We start from the raw sequence: 23,610 nt of genomic DNA, 5'->3' as shown, positions 1-23,610 counted from the left end.
CATCATAATTGTGAAACTGTCTAGATCTAGTTACATTAGTAAATCTTACACAAGACAAATGGGTCAGGTATTCATATGCACTGCGGAGCACCCATGTGCAAAACAAACAACAATCGAACAAGTTGCACAACCGCGTAAAGCTAAAGTTGACAGTAAAATGACACACACCTTTGTGACTTGAATACCTTCACCGGGACTTGCCGCAGACTCATCGGGTCGATTATCTGCTTGTCTCGCCCTCCGCGATTGATGGGCTGGACTTTCATTTTCGGTGGGAACACTCCGTCTTATCCTCTTTATTCCATCATCTGCTTCTTGGTGGGGAAAATGCAGGGTTTTTGCCCTCGATCCGAGTCTGAAAGAGTACACTGAAACACTAAATAGTGATATTACAAGCACCAGAAACAGGATTCGCAGTGCAAACGGTCGCCATGTTTCTGATGGTCTCTGAATTATATACCAATAATGACGTCATAGATGTTTATAAATAATTGTTCGGCTCCCGTGCTATCGCCAAGTACCGCGAATCGAGAGGAATTTTGTTGTTAAAAGGTCTGTGTTTCGCCTCTCTGTCATTGGTGGTTTAATGAAGCAAAATGTCGAATAGTTGTTTAAAACATATTAATGTAAACATGAGTATGTTAACTTGATTATTTTACATTTTTAAAGTTTAGGGGTAGATGCTCAGCTCAGCTTGGTAGGTTGAAATGGAAAGGTTGAAAGTTGACCACAGCCGCGAAGCTCAATTGCCGGTTCGGGACACACCCCCTAACGTTTATTTATAATACTTGAACTTTTTTTCAGAGAAATAAACCTTGTAGTTGACTGTGGTGGTGGATATTTTACCTGACTGCTAAGAAAGCATAAATGCTTGTAAGTAAGCAACCAGACGGCCGATGGCTTTAGGTCCTCTCCGAGGGACCTGGTCGGAGGACAGGGCACTTGTCTATAGCGCATTGACTTGGTTTCGAACCCGGGTCACTTCATAATCTTCTCCCCCCCCCCCATGAGGTCTTACTGGAAACCATGGGCCATAGGTACACGTATATGAACCCCCCCCCCCCCCCCCCCCCCCCCCCCCCCCCCCCCCCCCCCCCCCCCCCCCCCCCCCCCCCCCCCCCCCCCCCCCCCCCCCCCCCCTCTCTTTTTTTTTCTTCTCTCTCTCTCTCGGTTCATGTCTTCCTTTCCATTTATCTCAATCTACATAATTTCTCTATCACTCTATATGCAAGTTCCCAGGTACCTCAGTATTTGTTTATTTATTTTAATAGCTATCTATCTATCTATATATCTGTCCGATCTCTTTCTATTTGCTGGCTATCTATCTTTATACCTGTCTATCTGCATGTCTACTAGTATACTTATTTTTCTTTCTGTCTACGGTCTACTATTATGTAGGCCTATTCCTTTGTTTATCTGTATCTTTACACCGGGCCCTATTTTTTATTCTTTTGTTTGATACTGACCGTGAAGCTTTGCTTTCGATTGTATAAATATAATACATTTTATTTGTACGCCTACATAAACTATATAATATGAGGCAAAATGATTGTGTGGATTTTTGGCTTCTGCATATCGATTATGTACGTCAGTGGTGCTATTATTTTGTCATATATTTTGTGTCAGTTCCCTCACTCTGAAAACAAATCAACCTTATTCTCAATTTCTCTATGAAATAAGTGAGGTAACGTTCGGCATACTGAATCGCGTGGCAAAATTGAAGATGATTGTTACTGAGAGATAGAGAGAGAGATGGAGAGAGAGAGGGGGGAGACGATTTTCGAACAGTGAGCTGAATGATGTATATCCGATGATTGCATTACTTTTTTTCATTTAAGACAATCATCTCAATCATAAAATATTGACGATTACAATTAGGTAAAATACATCAACCAAATTAATTAATGACATTTAATTCGATTGTCCTTCTTTATTTCGGTAGTCTACAAGTTCTTTTGAATCAACAGGCTATATGCCGTTATAATGGTGTTTATTCTTGTTTCTGCTATAGCGCCATCTAATGGGGAAAGACAGTACAGGGATGCCTGCTGATAATGATACCGGCTTCTCGGAATACCAATCTTCAACCAAAAAAATCCAGAGGAAAAAATGTCCACAAAAGGTCACTTTCCACGTCATTCATTATTCAATCGTTATACGGTTTCGTTTATGCCTCCGTCGTCCAATTTATTCAGCCAAACATGCTAAGTATTTCCAAATACATTGCCTTCGTGAAACTGGTGAAAGGGTACTATAACACATCATAGACCTACCCTTTTTGTTGGCTTCTCACCACCGACCAAATTAGTTTATTACAACAATAAATTATTATTCGAATTATAGAGCCTCAGCATGACAGACAACACGTGATATACAAAGTCATGCATGGTCTATGCAGGCTCTTATATGAAAAGTGTGGATTGACATTTAATTCCAGAGAATGCAAAAATACAAGAACAGTGCAAAAAGTAATTTGAACTAACTGGACAGGCTTCTTAACCTGCCTCAAACCACATCGACCAGCCCTTAAGCCAAAATATCAAATGGCCCACGGGAAGGAAAACTCTTCAATCTACCTTTATTCAGTCCGTCCTTGTAGTTATACATTGCGCAAATTTTAGCGATATGATTTTTTTTTCCTTAGGGCCGCAGGGTGTACGCCCCCCCCCCCTTTGCCTGTGGAGGAATCCTAACAACTGTTTTAACTCAGATATTCCCGTATCTCCACCATTAAAACAAAATTAGTATTCTGAAAATTCTTGTAATTTTTTTTTTTGGGGGGGGGGGGGGTAGGTGTAGATTTTCTCTCATTATTTGGTCTCACCTTCCTCTCTCTCTCTCTCTCTCTCTCTCTCTCTCTCTCTATAATTATCTATATCTCTTTTTCTTTCTTTCTTTCTCTCTCTCTCTCTCTCTCTCTCTCTTTCTTCCCCTTCTCCCCCTGTCTTTCCCAGTCTTTCTTTCTCTCTCTCTCCCTCTCTCTCTCTCTCATCTTGATTCGTGATAGTGGCTCAGCCTTCTTGGGTTTTCTTTGAGAGATTATCAAGGACAGTTGAGTTTTATTTTCAATTTTAAAAAATACTTTAAAAAAGAAAAGGAAATACTTCTTGGGTTTCTTTGAGAGATTATCAAGGACAGTTGAGTTTTATTTTCAATTTTAAAAAAATACTTTGAAAAAGGAAAGGAAATAAAGACCGTTTAATGTAAAAATAAAACAAGGAAGAAAAAAGATAACATGATGAAATCGACTGATATCATTCTGGCCAACGCCCATTTTACGACCTATAGTTAGACCAATGACTGAATTCCGAGAAGAAGGAAAGAAAAACACAAAATAAGGTCCGGAATCGTCATAATAATATGCATATCAAATACTGCATGAAATTCCAGGATGAGGGGTACAATATAATATACGGCCGGCCTATAGAAAGTAGAATAGGGGAACATTTTGGGGGAAATTGGGGAATGGGTAAGGGGGGGGGGGGCGCAACTTGGCTTTTCTGTTAATAGATGAGGTCCCGGGGTTGGTGGGGTCGATATTATGTAAGTTGGATGGGGCTTGGAAGCTTGGGGCGTTAGGAGGGAGTTTGCATTCGGAAACAGACCTTAACCAAAATATGCTCTTCTTTCTTTTTTTTCATTTTTAAAAATTCTTTTTGTTTGAATGTCAGAAGTTTTTTGATAATCCATGAAAGGTCAGGGGTCAAGACCTTAACCCTACTCCTACCTGTTTGGAGATGAGTTTGGTATGTTACCCCCACTCCCCCACGCCCCCACGCCCCCACGCCCCCACGCCCCACGCCTCCACGCTTCCTCTTCCGTCTGTGCCCCCTCCCCTCCCCTTGTTCAACAAATATGGCTACGCCAGTGAATCGAATCCTGTTTCAGTTTCTGTCATATTTTGTCGTAGTTGGGTCGTAAGCTGGAACGTATAACGACATACATTAATTCTATTACCTCAGTAATGTCAATCTCATCGTTCAACCCGATGCAGACGACCGTTTGCAATTTCTGCCCGGCCTGCGACGCGTAGCGGGGGGAAAGTGATACTGATTGCCATGGGAACCGCAATCGATCGCCTGCTCATCGTGGGCTTCGTGAAGACAACCGAAGGAACGGTTGTTGACGTAGGTAGTGACGTCACTTGATCAGCGTCTCGCGTTGATTGAGCGGGAGTTCTAGGTAAAGGGGATAAAGACTGTGCATGCATGGGATAAATTATCGCGAGAAAAAGGAGACACTGACTAGAGATTTAGAGAGAGAGATAAAAAAAAAAATTATCTAGAAAGAGATCTAGAGATCTATAGAGAAAGAGAGAGAGAGAGAGAGAGAGAGAGAGAGAGAGAGAGAGAGAGAGAGAGGGGGAGAGAGAGAGAGAAAGAGAAAGAGAGAAAGAGGGTGATAGATTATAGATTATATAGAGAGCGAGAGAGGAGGAGAAAGAGACAGAAGGGGGGGGGGCGAGCTTCGTTGTATAACACAATTTCCATGCGGGATATCGTCGCTTGCCCGAATATGCAGCATTTTCCTGTTTTTTTAAGCTTGCGAGCGAGTTTATAAAGCCTATAACCAGCTACAAACTTGAATATCATTCTCATTCAAAACGTGATTTAGATTTCATCCACCGAAAGTATTTATTAGACAACCTGTCTGACCGATTTTGATGTTCCCTGACAGAATATGTGGTGGTGGTTGCCTGAATATTAGTCATTTTAAGATTATCAGGGCTGTATCTCCCACTAGGGCATCCGCTCCTATTCGTTTTGTTTTACAATGGGGGGGGGGGGGGGGGGGGGGGTGGTAGTTATTTTACCTGACTGGTGAAGAAAGCATAAATGCTTGTATTAGTAAACAACCAGATGGCCGACGGCTTTGGGTCCTTTCCGAGGGACCTGGTAATGAGGATTTTATCCGCTGCCAAAGGGCACTAGCGAATCCCCTTTGTTTCGAACCCGGGTCACCGGATTACGAGACCACTGCTCTACCGACTGAGCTATCGCGCCTCCTCTTGTCTCAAACGCTATACAGAAAAACTGCAAGAAAGGGTCAGATCCTGGTATGGTTTCATTTTAAAAGAAAATCATCATTAACAAAAGAGCAAATTCACAGATAGGACCTCTCTATAGCTTTTTTCTTTCTCGTTTTTCTCATTTTTATTCCTCGTTACTCGTAAAATTTGATGGAATGGTTTCGGTCGTCTTCTTATTTTTAAAGTTTTGGATAAGAGGCCAAAATATTCAGCGGACAAATATCCAAAAGCTGCATTTTTTCATGTAAGACTTAGATTTCTAATTTTAATCACTGTTCATCATTTTTCCAGGAAGCTCGGCTTTACAGCTTAAGATACCATAGTTAAAGGAAGTGAAGCGCCAGAAAACTAATTATTCCATCTTTTATTCAGGATGGAACCAGGGGTAAGACAATATTGATTATGCAATAAGAGCAAATTACCATACAAAAGTATTTCACGATTAAAACTGAGGTCAGACAAAGTTTGAAATCAATTTATGTGAAACACTTCATTATTATTAATATTTTTTAATCCAGTGCTTTTCTATTTTATTTTACCCTGTCATTATATATCAACAAATAAGAAATTGAAGGAAATCTATAGTTAATATGCTTATATAGATCTATAGTTTAAATTCCTTCAAGAAACCCTTATTTTGAGTTGCTGTCACGGAAATATTTTACAAACGCCCTCTTTCGGTGAAGTGTTTATTTCAATATCTCTCCCTCTCTCTCTCTCTCTCTCTCTCTCATTCTCTCTTTCTCTCCTTCTCTTTCTTTATTTACTTCTATCTTCCTTCTTTCATTTTTGTTGGTATTCCTTTCTTCCTTTCTCCTTTTTCCTTTTTCCTCCTCCTCCTTCCCCTCTCTCTCTCTACCTCTCCTTTTTTCTATCTCTCTTTCTCTCCGCCTCTCTATTTAGTCTCCATCTCACTATCTATCATTTTTTGTCATCCCTTGTTATTTCTACCTATAATTTGATTTTTGATTTTTTTTTGATTTTCTGCATTCATGTATTAAGTACACACTTTTTCGATAACAATAATGATATTTATTTATTTATTTATTTATTTCTAATCTTTTGACAGGGTAGCCCATTCACCAACAAGTAGTGGTTTTCCATGGGGCCCTGAATGAACATATTTACATCGTATATAAAGTACAACAACAACTATTTTCTGACAATAAATCATAAATAAGCAAATACATATAGATATATAAATTATTATTTTCAAAACGAAATGAAAAACTGTCATACATACTAAATTTCCTCCAACATTATAATAAAACATTATAAAATTATTTGTGAAAGATGGACTGTCATTGTAAGCAGATTGCTTGATAATACGACAGCCCCAGACAAAGCTCATGAAATAGATTATCATTGACAAGGCCAAGCCGAAGACCTATCCTTCAATATTATCTTGTAAGTTTTCTTTTATATTAATATCTTGCCCATTATTAATAAAAGTTGTTTTCGTCGATAAAGCTATAAACTCATAATTGTTCAATTTCGATCACAAAAATAAACACCACCAAAAAACTATGCAAGATGAACCAAAATATCCTCTTTTCTTTTGAGGACCAATGAGGCTATTAATTGTAATCAAATAATCATATAGGGAATTGTTATGTCTCTTTTTGTAATAGTCTGTGAATATTTGGCCCATAATATATCCGACCTAATCTGTTTTAAATCCAACCTTTTCATCGACGAAGATACCATTATTATTTAAAACCACAAGCAGCAGTACCAACAACATCCCCGCCATCACCACCAGCACCTCCTCCACCACCATCAGCACAACCACCACAACCATTACCACCTAAACCACCCACAGCACAACCATTACCACCCCAACCACCACCGCCACCACCATCACCACCACCACAACCACCACCATTACCACCTACACCACCACCACCACCACCACCACCACTACCACCACCACCACCACCACCACAACTGTTACCACTTACACACCACCACCACCACCTACAGCACAACCATTACCACCTCCACCACCACCACCACAACCATTACCCCCTACACCACCACCACCTTCAGCACAACCATTACCAACTCCACTACCACCACCACAACCATTACCCCCTACACCACTACCACCTACGGCACAACCAAAAAAAAAAAAAAACTTTGTAAATAGTGTAAATAGTTCACTATAAAACTTTAGGAATTTTATTTGTCATATATTATATATTTGAAAGGTGTTGTAACGATTCAAGCTCTATTTGCTTATGTTTCATCACCTTTGTGTGTTCATTCTTCAAACTGTATATAAGTTGCAACTTGTCTTTGATAAAACAATGTTATATTCTTTTTCACGTGAAGTTAATTCAAATGTATTGTAAAATTGAAAATGATTTGTCATCTTATATTAATTTTCATGTGATGTTAACTTTAATGAATTGTGAAATTGTGAACATGCATAAATAAATAAATAAATAACCATTACCACCTCCACCACCACCACCACAACCATCACCCCCTACACCACCACCACCTACAGCACAACCATTACCAACTCCACCACCACCACCACCACCACCACCTACAGCACAACCATTACCACCTCCACCACCACCACCACCACCACCACCACCACCACCACCACCACCATCACCACCACCGTCCATCACCACTACCAACAACACCTCCACCCCAGAACTTGATGGAGTGAATACTGCTTTAACCTGTATACCTCTAGGAAGACAAATTGTATATAAAGACCCCCCCCCCCCTTTTTTTTCCTCGAATTATTGTTCAAATGTTGTTGTTGTTTTGTAATACTGGAACCTTTAAAGACAACTTGCTTATGAAACAGCGCTTTGGGCATTTCTTTTCTCCCTTGAGCGGTCTTTAACAACAGGTTTTTCACTTTACAATAAAGACCTAATTATTAGGGTTTAGTATTGGATTTGTGATAACGGGCACCAACCCTGTAATCACGGACCTAGTATAGACGTAGGTCCATGCTGTAACTCTCGGCTAATGCCATCGAAATGAAGCTTGGATAACTAGGGGCATCGATAGGGGGGGGGGGGGCACTTTAAGCCCCTCTCTATAAATTGACTATAAAATCAGTTTATGCCTTCATCCTGTTTAATTCCCAACTGAATTTTTTTAAATAAAAAATCTGTCAAGCTGAAATATGACTAGGCAGTGACCACATTTTTTCCTCCTCTCCCTCATTTTTATGACACTGAATATGATTCTGATATGATTTTAACATGTTTTAACAACAAATGATCGTAATTTTCGTCAACGGCCTTACAGGCTTTAACCGAAGACCGACATGTTCCCTCTCTCACCCTTTTGTTGTTGTTATGCCATCTTAGATATATTAGGAATCTGCATGTTTATTCATCTGTATTGTTATTGTTTTTCTTTTTGTGATTTCCAGAAGAAAGTCTGTCAATTCAGTAGTTTGTTATTTCCACATTTCGGCTGGTAAAATACAAGCAAAAACATTTTGAAGGAAGAAGATAAAAAAATATAGTTTGTTAGTTTCAAATCAACTAATCAGTTTTGAAATTGAAGAAAAACATCACAGACTGTTTAGAGGAAAACATATTATTAGTTTTTTTTTAAAAGGGGGTGGGGGGGGGGGGGGGCTGTACGAAACCATACATTTTTTTTTGTTGGGAAAAAAAAACACATTTTGTTTTCGAGCTTAGCGATTGCGATCTCGATCTCATTCGATATCTCAGTACTGAGGAAAATGGCGTCCAGCCGTCAGCCGCCGAATAGCGGCGGTCATGGAATATCAAATACTTCTAGACCAAGAGGACAAATACGTGTTGGACAATATGAAATTGAGAAAGCAATTGGAAAAGGAAATTTTGCCGTGGTCAAATTAGCAACCCATGTACCAACAAGAACAAAGGTAAAATCTATATTTTGTTGGGACGTTTCGTTGTTGCTGGCATGCAGATGTTTGTGTAATGCCGGTAGGGTTTCTGTGTAGATAGCACGCAAGCACGGGCTATTGCTTCCACTACGGGTTTGTGTTGTGGGATAGTGGGCATGCGCTGGCGTCGTGTTGGCGATCGCACGCGATGTGCGTGTGTAGCTAGCTGTCGACGTCCGACTGCTGTAAATTTACCAAGTCCGATCCAAGAAGGCAATGAATATCTAAGAAAAATATGCTTCTTTTGATGATGGTCTTGACTCTTGAAATACATATTCTTCATTTCAGGCAGCCGTGGTATTCTCAGACTCGGTCAAGCAAAAAGCAGGCATCTCCTGGATTTTGGGGTTGTTAAAATGTTAAAAAAAATTAAAGAACATTTCTGTTGTGACTGTGTTGTAACTTATTTGCTGTAGGCCTAGTTGAGGTGGCCATGGCATGGGGTTGGGGGTAGGGCACCTTAACCTCACTAGATCTATATACAATTTGTTTACAAACCAACACAATCCTTAAACAATCTAATAATTATAATAAGTGTAGTTTTTATTCAGTGTTAATCACAATATCTTGGTTGCACATCTGTTTTGGAGTTGACTGGTACTTGGTAACTAACATGCATAATTACGAGCGAGGAATGTACATTTAAATTTCAAGTCATCATACTCATTGATTCTAAATATGGTTATCTCCTTTAGGCCTAAATTAGTTTAAAAAATCAAAACTCTGTTCGGTGCTGTCAATGTCATTAATCGAGAGGCAGTGCGTTTGTGGTGAGTGAAGGTGCAGGTGTGTGTTGGTATACAAATAATTCATGTTTGTGAGTGTATTTCACCATTAAAAGGCATTAGCAGTAGGGGCGCTGGTTCGAGAATAAAGATCGTCGCCAAAACAAGGATTGTCTTCGTAAACGCGGACAGATGTGTCCGCAAAAATAAGGATCGTCCGCATTTTACCTGAAGATTTTGATTTCCGATCAGGGTGTTGACGATGCTACAAACGGGTTCCGCAATGATATTCTTGATGCATTTTACTTTGACTTGGCAGAGAGACTTTCACCTTATGAGCGATAAATCCTCGGGAAGACGGACAACTCATAAAAGTAGACAGTGAACCGGGGGTATTTTATTATGCGGAATCCATTTTTGGCATCGCCAGCGCACGGATCGGGAACCGAAACCCGCAGACTGTCGAAGAAAAAGACGTCTGCGAAAAATGCATTTTGTCAGCGTGTACGCGGATATGCTTGTTTATGCGGACGATCCTCGTTCTCGGACCAGCGCCCCTACTGCCAAAACTGCAGGTAGCCTACAGTTTTGTACACAATAGGGTAATGATGAGACTTGTTGAGTTCAATGTCCATCTCACTGTGACTTTATAATACAACATGTACACATGTTACAAAATGCAGTACATATTACTATTAAAATGCACAAGTTAAAAACATGTGGGCCTACAATACATGTACATTATGAGTACATTTGATGGAAACCATGTAGATTGTCATTTCGTCAATAAATATGTTGTTAGAATTAGTAGCAACATTTTAGGAAGTACACATACATGTATACACATTTATGACTCAGCAATATGTGTTCAATTACTTTGGAGCATAATTGTTTGTAGTATTGGCCTATAGTTCTATGGGTCTCAGGGCTTAAATTAATCCAAGGCCATCCAAGGCCAGGCCTTGGATGCCCCTTTGATTGGCCTCAATGCCCCTCTCATTGGCCTTGGAGATTTTTTGTGCCCTTTCCAATTCTTCCCATTGGTGCTGTAATATAGGAATGTGCCCTACAGAAAAGTGGCCTTGCCCTAAAAATGTTGAAATTTAAGGCCTGGGGTCTGTCTTTATTCCTGTCTTGAATACATTGTATCTAGTGTAACATTTGTTCAAAGGGTCTATTGTATTAAACTACTGTATGTGCATGTAATAATAGTTTAATAGATCTACCTACAGTAATAGAACATTGGTACACTGCGTGCTGTACGCCCTGAGTTCTTACAAAAAAAAAACCTTGACGGATTGTACTGTACTATCTTGTATGGTTTCTCTCAATGTACAGGGCACTATTAATTGTTACATACTTATTCTCGAAACGCACATGTCCTCAAAAGAAAAACTTGTTGGCTATCCACCTCCATGCAATTAAAGAGGCAGGCACTCATATTAAAGGCCCCTCTACACAAAGGTTTGCAATCAATCGCAAAAAGGACAATGGCCAATCCAGATCATCAATGCATGCTCATGTTGTTCAAATGACTGACCATTAACCAATCAGATTTGTCATTTTAAATTTGCAATTGATTGCAAATATTTGTGTTGTTTTTAAAACAAAATCATTTTCAACATTTGAAGATCCTGTTATGAATCATCTGTGTTTGCTTGAATATTTTGTTGCTTGCTTGCAGTTTAAATGCCCCTCCTGATGACAATTTATCAAATATATGGAGTTTACGATTAAGGCTGATTTTTTAAGGTTAGGTTTAGATTCATTTAGATTTAAAGGGGAAGTCCATCCTGATAGTAGTTGCCTGTATTATAGAAGCAGAAAAATGAGAGGAACAGGTCAGTGAAAGTTTGACCAAAATTCCAATTAATAGTATTAAAGAGAGTTAGGAATTTTGAAGTTGTCAAGAGAGCAATTGGTCAAATTGATTTTGTTACTGAAATATTAACTTCAAAATAGAATCATACATGTACAGTACATGTACAACATACTACAGACTAACTTTTTTCTTACAAATACTACGGCACCGTGTCTGTCCTATACTCGTTCTTGTTTAGTATGGAATCAATAATGCAGCTTTGTGTCAAATGTCATTATCTCATGACTTTGCAAACTTTAGTGAAACAGTACATTGTACATGTACTGTACATACATTGTAAAGGGGTGCCAGGTGTATTGAATGACACCTCATGCTATACAACAGGGAAAACATTGTAGAATTGTTTACCAAGTACTCTAGATGAACACGTTGTACAGTACTAGTGTACATCAGAGGGTACCTCTGAGTACGCACAATGCACATTGATTTATAGGAGAGCATGATATGAACAATAGAGCCCCTTCTTTGAATGAATGCTGTCTGAATCTATAGGAAACAGTCAATAACCTACAATTGTGCACTTTACTGTACACAGTATTGCACCCCTAGCCCAGGCTAGAGGAACAGCACTTTCCACAGGTGGGATTGAGTCAGCTTTGAGACCCATACAATGCTACAAATCATTATAAAGATTTGCTCTGGATTTTAGTCTTGAAAGGAATTTTATAGAAATCTGTGAGAGTTGACAGTAGACGAAACAAAAACAAATGTGCAAAATAGTATTGCCAATTTGATAATGCAGTTCTAAATATTTGCGGAAGATGACTGTCACTGTGTATCTCGATTAAATTACGGAAGGATAAATTGTCCAGAGCAATGTTGATTGAGCACAAGTCGCTCAAATGCAAAAATGTGAACAAACGTTCATATTTCATTTTTACTATCATTTTAAACAGTTCATTATCCTAAACATCTTTAATGTTCTGTTAATCTGTTTGTACGAGTGTAGATGATCATTTATTGAAGTTGGCATTCTCCCGATAACATTTACAAAGGATTACTGACTTTTGTGCCATGATCACTCCCTTCCACTTCTTGATATTTAAATCAATAATATATTATGAACCATACCATGTAATAATTATAATGTATGGTTTGAAGGCTTCGCTTTTAAATACTATGAGTAAAAAATATTTTGGCATTTGAATATTTCCCTAACCTTAACACTGAAGCGTTTTGTGACGCTCCCGCTTCCCTAGAACCGTTGTTCGGGTCACTCGTTAAAGCATTTTGATGGCTTCCTGATACGATCCAATGAGTACGAAACCGAACAAATAACAACGGGAAGCTCCCGAACGCCAATGAACACCATCCCTTTCCCCGAACCAAAGTGCCAAAACCTTTTGGCCGAACTGTACATCCTGAGATGGGCGGCCGATGGGACAGCGTTGCTGCAGAGATGACATGCCTCAGTGCCAAGACCGTGCCCTTTAAAGCTTATCTGTACTAGTTTACAGGAGCGATTAGACCACCCTGCAAAGTCACTTGACAGGTGGTTGTCTCATCAAATCAGCTCTCAATTAACATAGAAAAAGAGGATCATGGGGGACTAATGGTCACCGATTATGCATTGTTTGTTATATAGAGGGCGCAAGTAGCTATAAGTAGTGCAGTGGGGCTTTAAGACACCCTTCTATCATCTGAAGCCAGGCATCGATTTCAGCAGCAGGCTACTGTATGGTGTTTGTTACTCTAATGACATTTGTGTGCAATTCTTGGCTGCCCTGTTTGGTGGTGATCCCAATCTTGGAAGGAGTAGTCTCTGTCTCCAGACTCCTGGAGATTGGCTGACGTTTTCTCTGTGCACAGATCCTTGGTACAGTCAAACCTGCTTTTAATAGTGACCACCTGTCTACAAAGACTACATATTTGGTTTCCCTTGAAAATGGTTTCTCATTGAAACACGTACTATAGGAACCTGTCTACAAAGACCACCTGTCTATAAAGACCACTTTTGTTTTGCTGACTCTTTACAGTACCGTACATGGAATAGGGTCTTTGAAGTAGACTTCTTTGAGACGGACTACACATGTTTGATATTGTGGTCTATGATGTAGACTACTGTCACCCTGACTCATCCTTTCTTCCATGTTGCAGCACATGACACATACTGTACACATACACTTGAATGTAGAGTCCCTGAACATGTGCATGTCATTGACCTGATACAATGACATTCAACAAGGGCTCAGGCTTTCAAAGTCACACTAGAATGATCACTTTCACTTTACATCATGCACCAACACACATGTTCCTGTCCGCCACACAGACATGTTTGTAAACAAGTCTAGCCAGACACAGGCCAAAGCCTACATGTACATGTACATTTTTGTACAGTGAAACCTGTCTATAGCGACCACCCAAGGGAAACACAAAAAGTGGCCTTTGTAGACAGGTGGGCTTTGTAGACAGGTGGGCTTTGTAGACAGGTTCCTTTAGTACATGATTCAATGAGAAACCATTTTCAAGGGAAACAACAAATGTGGCCTTTGTAGACAGGTGGTCTTTGTAGACAGGTGGTCACTAAAGCAGGTTTGACTGTATCTTTATTTACATGTACCTGTACAGTCCAATGTACCTGTACAGAAGGCCATTACATTTTTTTTCTTCATGTTTAGCGTCCCCACCCGCTTCCTTTTTTTGAGGCCGCTTGCTTTTTTTTTTTTTTAAATAATTTTTCCTCCCATTTTTGTAGGTTTATACTGTACATGTTCAGTGTGTTTACCAGAGAATAGTTACATGTATGATGGTTCTTTTATGTGCTTTAACTGCATGTACATGTATGGTATATGTTTGTACGCGTATGTACACTGTACAGCACATGTACAGTGTAGTCCTAAATGCAAAGTAAAGTCTTTCTGCACTGCTCATGGTTGGGGTCACATTTATTGCAAAAATGATGGACATTTACAAAAAGTGTATGGGGCTACATGAACTAATGTTTACCATGAGTCCCAAATCTTTTATTTTGCTGACTACATGTACACTGTATTACCAGATCAGACCACCCTCTGTGCGTCAACAGAATGAACATTTTTAAGATTTGTAACAAAGTCCTACACGTACTGTACATGTTCTACGTGTAGTCCAACATGTACAGTATATGTTCATGTACATTGTACATCAGTCTACAGGTACATGTGTTCTTCTTTAGTATATTCATGTGTGGAGGAAAACGCAATACACATTATGCATTGAATGTTGCTTTATCTGTTCAGCTCTTACCCTTACATTATGTACAACCACAACTTATGGTCCACGATACAATGGACCTACAAGTACACACTACAGGGAGTATTGATGTCAAACCATGCATGAAATATGAATACTATTCAATACATACATTTTTGTCAGTTTCATACACCTGGCTACATGTACATGTATGTTGCACCAACTCCGTGGTTGTACAATAACAAGCTGGAATTTGCTCCAGACTGTGTAATGGTGTAGCCATGGATTCTGAGAAAACCAAGGCACCTTCAAGTTGAACAGCGTCATGCACCTACGGTATTCTCTCTATCTACCTCTGCCCACTCCTGAATTTGTTATACAGTATCCCCCCTCTCTCTCTCCTCTCTATCTCCCTCTCTATCTCCCTCTCTCCCCCCTCCCCTCTCTCCTCTCCCCTCTCTCTCCCCTCCCCTCTCTCCTCCCTCTCTCTCTCCCCTCCCCCTCTCTCTCCCCTCCCCCTCTCTCTCCCCCCTCCCCCTCTCTCTCCCCTCCCCTCCCCCTCCCTCTCTCCCCTCCCCTCCCCCTCCCCTCTCTCCTCTCCTCCCTCTCTATCTGAAAGTTTAACTTGCCAAGTGCACATAAATTAGCCTTTAGTACAATTTGAACAAAATTCTGTTTCATTCAATAAAGGCAATGTACATTTTTTTGGGGTACAGTTGTACAGGTACGGCATATTTTACAGTTTCAAATTCCAGCATGCTACTGTATGCCTACAGCTGGGCCTACACATGCACGTTGCACATTGCACATACATGTACATTGTACGTAATGTACGTGGGCATTTCCATGTTAAGTGGGTACTTCTGTGATGTAAATATGGTCAAAATTGTTTTCACCCCTAGAGCAATCAAATTTCTCCCTTTGCTTGTCCAATATCTATATTCTATATATTTATGAGGGAAAAGATAAGTGTGATTTCATGTTAACTTTGCAGAGGTCGTAAAGTAGGACATGTATTGGGGGGAACGTATGTAACATTGGACAGAAATTTGTAACTTAAATTACCTCTGATTTATTATTTGCTCAATATATAAATGCAATGTTCATTCATGTGAGTTAAGTATCAATAAAACATCAATTTAACAATCATCTCAGAATTTGCTTCTTTTTAAAAAAAATTTTATAGCTTTTTTTGTGAATCAGAAAAACAAATATTTAAGGAATGTTTGCAATGTATCATGTATTATTGAATGAATAAATCTTTCACACATGTTTTAATGGTGCGTACTCTATTAATTTGGTGTCACTGTGTACTGGATGTTGATGCTATGTTCATATATTCCAGGATAAAATAAAATCTAGAAGTTATAATTGTTGATGCATGTTGGAACCAATTAATAAGAATAGGGAACGTATGTAACGGTTGGACAGAACAGGCATCTAAACGTTTGTTTGAATTCTGTTTTGGGACACATATTTCATAATCAATATATTCATAAGCGTTGCATAGGTTAAAATGTTTCATTGTATTGATCATTTTAAATTGTGGAGAATAAGTGAAATGTGAATGGTCTTTAATTATTAAGTATAATGAAATCAATGAATTTGCCAACTGATATACGGTTTGTAAATCTGTAAAATAGATTAATTGATAGTTTTGAAATCTTATCTCACCTCTCATTAATCTTTTGACCAACTGCAAAAGCAAGCAACAAACTTCAGTGTACAACTTAAATTGTCCATGGATGAACCATTTATATAAATTTATACAATTATGAACACCTGAATTGCAAATTCAAATTTAAAAAATGATAAGATAGTAACTATAGTCACATGGAAAGAAGTTGGCACAATATAGAATAAAAGGCAAACACTAATCATTTCATTGAAATTGAAATTTCACAAAACCTTATATACAAATTTAAAAGTAGTCTAGGTCTTTAATAGTCAGTAGCCAAAATGTGTCTCGGACACAGAGCCCAATAATAACAGACTGTTAAACAATTGAGCATGCATTTCACTACATGTAAGCATTAGCTTGTAATCAATTCCCATCAAGACTGGGAAAGTAGTTGACACAATATAGAATAAAAGGCAAACACTATTCATTGATATTTCACAAACATCATGTCGTTAATTACAAATTGTCTATACAGGATTTGTATGCTTTTATTCTAGAGTTCTTTTATCTGCTAACTACAATGTGTATGATATTTACCTTTTATATTTCTTCATTTTTCATAAATGCTCTATTTAATTCTATTTTTGCTCAAAATTATGATCATTCATTTCAAGTAAGTTCAAATCAAATACATGTATTTATAACAATCATTTTGATGTAATTCAGATCTGAAATTCAAAAAAGATTTGACACTGCATACTCAATGGGTTATTTTGCATATTATAATGCATCAATTCAATTGAGCATTCATTAAATATTTTCAGTAAATAATTGTGTCTTTGTGCCAATTTTCCATGAATTTTATTTGTTTTCATAACACACAAGTCTATTGAGGTGATTAAAACCTTACTGAAGTACAACGTGAGAACAATAAATTAGCACGATCCAGCCATTTAATCATGTCTCCTTTTTAACATCAATACACGCAGTTCTAGGTTTTCCTCTTACACGAGAGTCAGAGAATATTGTAAGGATTTTAAAACCGATGGTTTGGGACGATATCGGGTTTGCTGGACTTTACACAAGTTCTCTGAAGAAGTTGGAATGACTCGATTCATTATTAACCAATCTATGAGTAATAAGACATTCATAAATTGTATGGAGCAAGTCATGATTCTGGGGAGAGTTCTGCAAAGGTGAAAAATTGTAATCTAGTGCTGCTGATGTCTTCCCGAAGGACAGGGTTAGGCATTTTCTTCACTATCTGTTTTCTACATTCCTGAGACACATCCTCACGTGCTGGCCATATAAATAGCCCCGGATGAGACTCCGACTTGGCCATGTACTTGATGACAAGATCTTCTCCCACAACATCTTTCACCTGAAATCAAAAGAATTAAAGATGAAAAAAATCGTGAGTTTAAAATCCATTGTGCTAATTCAAATTTAAATGTATTTGTATTTTTTTTCTTTTTTGACTTGTTCAGATTTTCTCACGTTAATAGTAATCATGCACATTTTCACTCCAAACAGATAGATATTTCCTGGTTTTGAAACATGAAGGCATTAAATGATTAACAGAAGGATTGTAAAGTATCAATGCAATGATATGACTCAGGTAATGTAGATGCAATATTTTGTATAATTTAGTGTAGGCTCAATAATGAAATAATTCTTGTGTATAAAATGTCATCCATTGAAAAGTAAAATAATTTATTGTGCAGGTTATTCCAATGTTAAATAAATTCCTCAACAATCCTCTTAACAAGAAATTTGTAATGATTTTCGTATTACATTTATTTCACAGCTAAGCATAAAAATAATTTGCAAGTAAATGAAACCATACAAACTTACTTCTCCAACGTATTCCAGAATTTTTCCACGTTTGCCGACTGATATATTGATCAATACAAAGTCTCCACATTGGTACTCATCGGCTGCTTGGTGAACATCTGCCACTGGTCTGTCGGCGGTGATCTCCACATCATTCTGGGTATCATCTCCAGTTGGTCTGGTGGTCATCACATCATTCTGGGTATCATCTGCAGCTAAATTGGGTTGCGGTTGCACCTATTGAAAATGCGAGATCGGCGAGAGTTACCAGTGTTGCATACATGAAAAGCTACATATGGGACTGTAATGTAATAATATCACTACATGTTAAAATTTAGCACTAGCAGACCACTAGCTAGACAAGAAGAGGAAAATATAATCGTACACCACTAAAGTTACACATGACTCATTTTCGGAAACATGATCTTTTACTGTATTTCAAAAAGATTTTGAATAACAAATACGTACCATTCCACGATTTTCAAAGCCTAGATCTAATCTAATGTTGAGTTGATACTCCAATGATTACGATCGGATGTCGTCTGCTGCTCACGAAACCCCGCGGAAAAACGTACGTAAATAAGACCGAATAGCATTTCTGTCCATCGTGCGTACGTGTCGTTCTAACTACCAGCAACCGTGAACGTACGCACAAACTGGACAGAAGTTATATAGAGCTACACGGCCCCGCGATTGTAGAAGTCAGCGCATGGATTGCAAGTACAATCAAACGTTGCAGTGCCTTGGTTCACTTGACTGATACGTGGATTATCCATGCGTCATATTCGCGGACGCCACGGTCCGTTTTTTTAGTTGTTACGTACGTTCGTGAGTTGGACCGAATATTGCACTCCAAATTTTGAATAGATTTTATCTCTATTTGCGTTTATTTTGACGATTTTTTTCTTGGTCTACATTTCAACCTTCATCAAAAGAGTTGCAAAGCACATAAAACTGTTGGGTGACACAACTAATAATTGTGGGAAAATTCACTCTGAACGTACGTAACACAGGTGGACAGAATCTCTCATTCAGCCAATGTAATTTTCAACTCTCTCACTCTCTCTCTTTAAAGCTCAATCGCCGTAACTATGATCAATGCCGTAATCCACCCGCATCAAAATCTCTTTTCAAAACATGAAACATCAATTTCTTTTTAGAATTTTTATTTGCATCACCCTCAAAATCACACCACTCAACAATTACTGATTGTACTTTGGAATTTTTAATAATAATCATTAAAGAAAAGAGGACAACACAACCAAATGACATTATTAGTGCATGGAATTGTCTTTTTATTTCTTTATACCATCAACAATGAAAATAAAAACACAGAAAGCCACAGGATATTTATTTAATTTTTCTGTAAGCGCTTTATTCTTTCACACACAGAAGTACCCTATTACCGTGGAAATGCCCACATGTACTGTACGAGAAAGAGGAAATATGTAAAGAATGCAAGCATAATGTACACTGTACACGTAAATGTACTTGTACAAGCTTGAAACATCCTAATACTGTATTTCATGATAATTTTTTTTTCAGAGATTCTTTTCTTATTTCGTGTGAGTTGATTACAATAGTTTTTTAGTTGGTTAAAGCAAGTTTCTGCCCATATCCACTTGATGAATTAAATTCAGTGCAGCATTCAAATTTGTTTGAAGGCCTCTATTGTTTGTTTACATTTTGATGTACAAAGCGAGCATTCAGAATTTAGTAGGCTCACATGCATGTACTGTACATTCAATGCATACAATGTACATGTTCTTGACATCTGTTGTCATTTTCATATACATGTTCACCAAGCAATTGAAAAAAAACCTGTCCAAAATCAATGAGAGAACCTTTGAGCTGTGTTTATAATGCAGCAGTGCATGCTGGGTACACTCGCTCGCTATTGCGTCTTGTCGGGTTTTGACCTTTGTGGGCAGGTGTCGCCACGAGCGATCTCGCCGAGGAAACGATCTCCGGAAAGGAGCTATTGTTGAGTCAGAGACGGAGAGAGCGAGCGAGGGTACCCTAGAAAGCAAGCCGTGTTGCATCACACTCAGGAGCTCTGTTCACATTATTCTATATCTGAAAGCAAGCCGTGTTGCATCACACACAGGGGCTATGTTCACATTATTCTATATCTGAAAGCAAGCCGTGTTGCATCACACTCAGGAGCTCTGTTCACATTGTTCTATATCTGAAAGCAAGCCATGTTGCATCACACACAGGGGCTATGTTCACATTGTTCTATATCTGAAAGCAAGCCGTGTTGCATCACACACAGGGGCTCTGTTCACATTATTCTATATCTGCAAGCAAGCCTTGTTGCATCACACACAGGGGCTATGTTCACATTATTCTATATCTGAAAGCAAGCCGTGTTGCATCACACACAGGGGCTCTGTTCACATTATTTTATATCCGAAAGCAAGCCGTGTTGCATCACACACAGGGGCTATGTTCACATTATTCTATATCTGAAAGCAAGCCGTGTTGCATCACACACAGGGACCGTGTTCACATTATGCGATTATCTGACTTCCACATTTGTGCTGATTTATTTGTAAACCAGAATTTGTCGAGGAACAAACATTTGTGAATGACAAGTGTTTATTAGTAATAATTCTTTTTCTGGTATGAAAGTTTTGTGAAAATCAGGACAGAAGTTAGCTTAATTTTTTTGCATGCTATAGAAGGTTGATTCGTTGCTTTTAAAAACAACATGGACCTAAATAAACATCTTCAACCTACATATTCATACCCTTACCAAATTTGTCTAATTTTTGAAGTATGTGAACAATAATTTTTTTATGATACATCTTAAAGTATTGGAGCAAAGGCCCTAAATTCCACCAGTCCACCTTTCATTCTTGAGTTATGAAAAACACAAAAAACATCAAATTTACAAGGGGTATGAAACTATGAATATTAAACTGTACATGCACATTGTGTAAACTTCAGTGTGAATTGGTCTACACATGGCCAGTGCACATGGTAAACCTGGAGTGTGAATCGGTCTATACATGACTGGTGCACATGGTGTACATATATACTGGAGTGTGAATTGGTCTACACATAGCCAGTGCACATGGTGCAAACTGGAGTGTGAATTGGTCTACACATGGCCAGTGCACATGATGTACATGTATAATGGAGTGTGAATTGGTCTACACATGGCCAGTGCAAATGGTGTATACTGGAGTGTGAATTGGTCTCCACATGGCCAGTGCACATGATGTACATGTATAATGGAGTGTGAATTGGTCTACACATGGCCAGTGCAAATGGTGTATACTGGAGTGTGAATTGGTCTACACATGGCCAGTGCACATGGTGTATACTGGAGTGTGAATTGGTCTCCACATGGCCAGTGCACATGGTGTTACTGGAGTGTGAATTGGTCTCCACATGACCAGTGCACATGGTGCAAACTGGAGTGTGAATTGGTCTACACATGGCCAGTGCACATGGTGTATACTGGAGTGTGAATTGGTCTACACATGGCCAGTGATTAAGGGGTAATTGTTTGGTAATGAGATAATGCTGACACATACTCGGCAAGGGGGTTGATCCTCTTCTCGTAATGCACTGATTAAGTTATCAATGAGTTCATCCGAACACATCTATTACTCATTGTTCATCCGGACACATCTAATACTCATTTTTGTTGTACACTGTACAAGGGGATATACCACGCGGTTGGACTGCCCCAGATTTACTAGAATGGGCGGGGGTGGTCGATGAGCAGAATTCCAGGGTTTAGGGCATCCCCTGCCCCCCCCCCAAGCTTAACCCTCTATTTCTACATTGGTTATTAATGATAAAAGTACTTTTATTTGGTTGGGGGGGGGGGGGAGGGGAGGGGGTTGCTATGTGAATACATTTATAGTTCCCTAAATTCCCCTTTGGAAAATGAATTTTCTAGTCAAAAGTTTAATAAAATCACTGGCAACCCCCCCCCCCCCCCCCAACAGGTTAGAATGATTATTGATAGAAAGGGGAGGAGAGGTAGGGAAGAAAGAAATACACATTGAAATTATAATTTAAAAAATGGTGATGTAGGATTCCTCTTTGCCCATATTCTTCTGATGAGAGGAATAGAATATAGAGGGATAAAGACAGGAGAAATGAAGAGAATTTCGAAATATGAAAGACAGAGTAAATCGGAGATAAACAGAGAAAGAGAGGAGTTCCATGTACTGTACCGTATTATAGGGAAGTAGAGAGGGAGTGTCAGATAAGGGGGGGGGGGGGGGGTGGTGGGGGGTGTAAGCGGGAGGGATGATGATGTACTTTTCATTTATTAATACTGTAGGTACATGTAGAAGGGAGTGAGAGAAAATGTGTAAAGATAAACTTGAGTTCTGGTAATGCGATTGCATTGTGAAAGAAAAGGTGTGGAATGGATCAGAAAAATTGACCATATAGCATGCAAGTAATGGTGTGTAATGCAAGGTTTTGGAGTCATCAAAATCATCATAAATTTGGCAGAGTCTTGGTAAAGTAACAATCACTTACACAGAAAGATGTATATGGGACAACACACATGGTGTCGGGGCCAGTACTACCCTGATTTCCTTATCTTTCTATGCTCATTACTCAGCCAGTATACATTTTCTTCCAAAATTGTTTGGCACATGACATTTATTTGTAATCTTGAACATTCATTGTAAGTTTCGTTAGATTCTGTGAGAATTAATTTTCTTTTTTTACCAGAACTCAAGTTTATCTTTAATAATACCCTTTTCTAACTGCACTGATTTTCATCGGATGCATCCGGACGCATCCGATCAAAGTGCCAGTTAGAAAGCAACAGAGGAGAAGAAGGCGATTAAATAGCCGATGAAAAGAAGAGAAATAGGCGATTAAATTCTCCTGCTCAAGAGCAGGAGAAATTCTCATTCTATCGGTGTGACACCGATGAAATAGCCAGTTAGAAAATCTTCGGGAGAAAAAGGCGATTAAAACAGCGATTAAAATGGTCAAAGGTCGCAGTATACGCGCGCTTTATCGTAACCAGCTGTGTTTGTTGACTTATGGTTGAACCTGCTGCATGCTAGCTAGATGGAGCGCGGGCTTAATCATTACGCAATAATTCTTCGCTTCCGGCAAGGGCTCGCCACAGCGAGTGAATTTCACCGGCAGTTAGAAAGCAACAGGGGGAAAAATGCGGTTTCACCTTTGTTTACATAAGGAAAATTCAATCGGTATTTTCATCGGTGTGACTCCGATAGAGTGCAGTTAGAAAAGGGTATCAGAGAGTAGAGAAGTAGAGAAATAATGTGAATGTAAAGGGAGGTAGTTGTATAGTCATGGGAGTACCGTGCGTAGGGAGATAGACTTGGTCTTCTGAGTGAAAGAACAACAAGAGAATGGAATGGATTGAGAATTAGATTAATGCTGTAATTCATGTATTCCATCGCTGACGCAGTAGGAGCGATGAAC

The 23,610-nt window shown here is 38.9% G+C and overlaps 2 protein-coding genes across 5 annotated transcripts in view; both read right to left on the bottom strand.

The window, feature by feature from the left end:
• LOC582560 (sortilin-related receptor) overlaps positions 1-472 on the bottom strand; it is a 105,828-nt gene extending 105,356 nt beyond the window's left edge. For all 4 annotated transcript variants that reach the window (XM_030977748.1, XM_030977751.1, XM_030977750.1 and 1 more), the window contains exon 1: positions 169-472. The gene's annotated coding sequence lies outside the window, so the exon portion shown is untranslated. The remainder of the gene's footprint in view (positions 1-168) is intronic.
• Positions 473-17,483: 17,011 nt separating this feature from the next.
• Positions 17,484-19,595, bottom strand: LOC115920948. Its single transcript, XM_030977746.1, has 3 exons — positions 18,643-19,595; positions 18,196-18,411; positions 17,484-17,722 (listed from the first exon to the last, which is right to left on the bottom strand). Exons 1-3 carry the CDS (start codon positions 18,643-18,645, stop codon positions 17,510-17,512), a joined length of 432 nt encoding a protein of 143 aa, XP_030833606.1. The 5' UTR covers positions 18,646-19,595; the 3' UTR covers positions 17,484-17,509.
• Positions 19,596-23,610: the final 4,015 nt, after the last annotated feature.

Source organism: Strongylocentrotus purpuratus, unplaced genomic scaffold, assembly GCF_000002235.5.
Source record: "Strongylocentrotus purpuratus isolate Spur 01 unplaced genomic scaffold, Spur_5.0 spur5_scaffold_1, whole genome shotgun sequence".
Classification (NCBI taxonomy): domain Eukaryota; kingdom Metazoa; phylum Echinodermata; class Echinoidea; order Camarodonta; family Strongylocentrotidae; genus Strongylocentrotus; species Strongylocentrotus purpuratus.
Note: the sequence above shows the minus strand (reverse complement) of the source record. Positions and strands in the feature narration are given on the sequence as shown.

Coding starts and splice junctions, on each gene's coding strand:
- LOC115920948 (XM_030977746.1), bottom strand. Junction 17,723..18,195: donor TTCTGGAATACGTTGGAGAA/GTAAGTTTGTAT, acceptor TTTTGATTTCAG/GTGAAAGATGTTGTGGGAGA.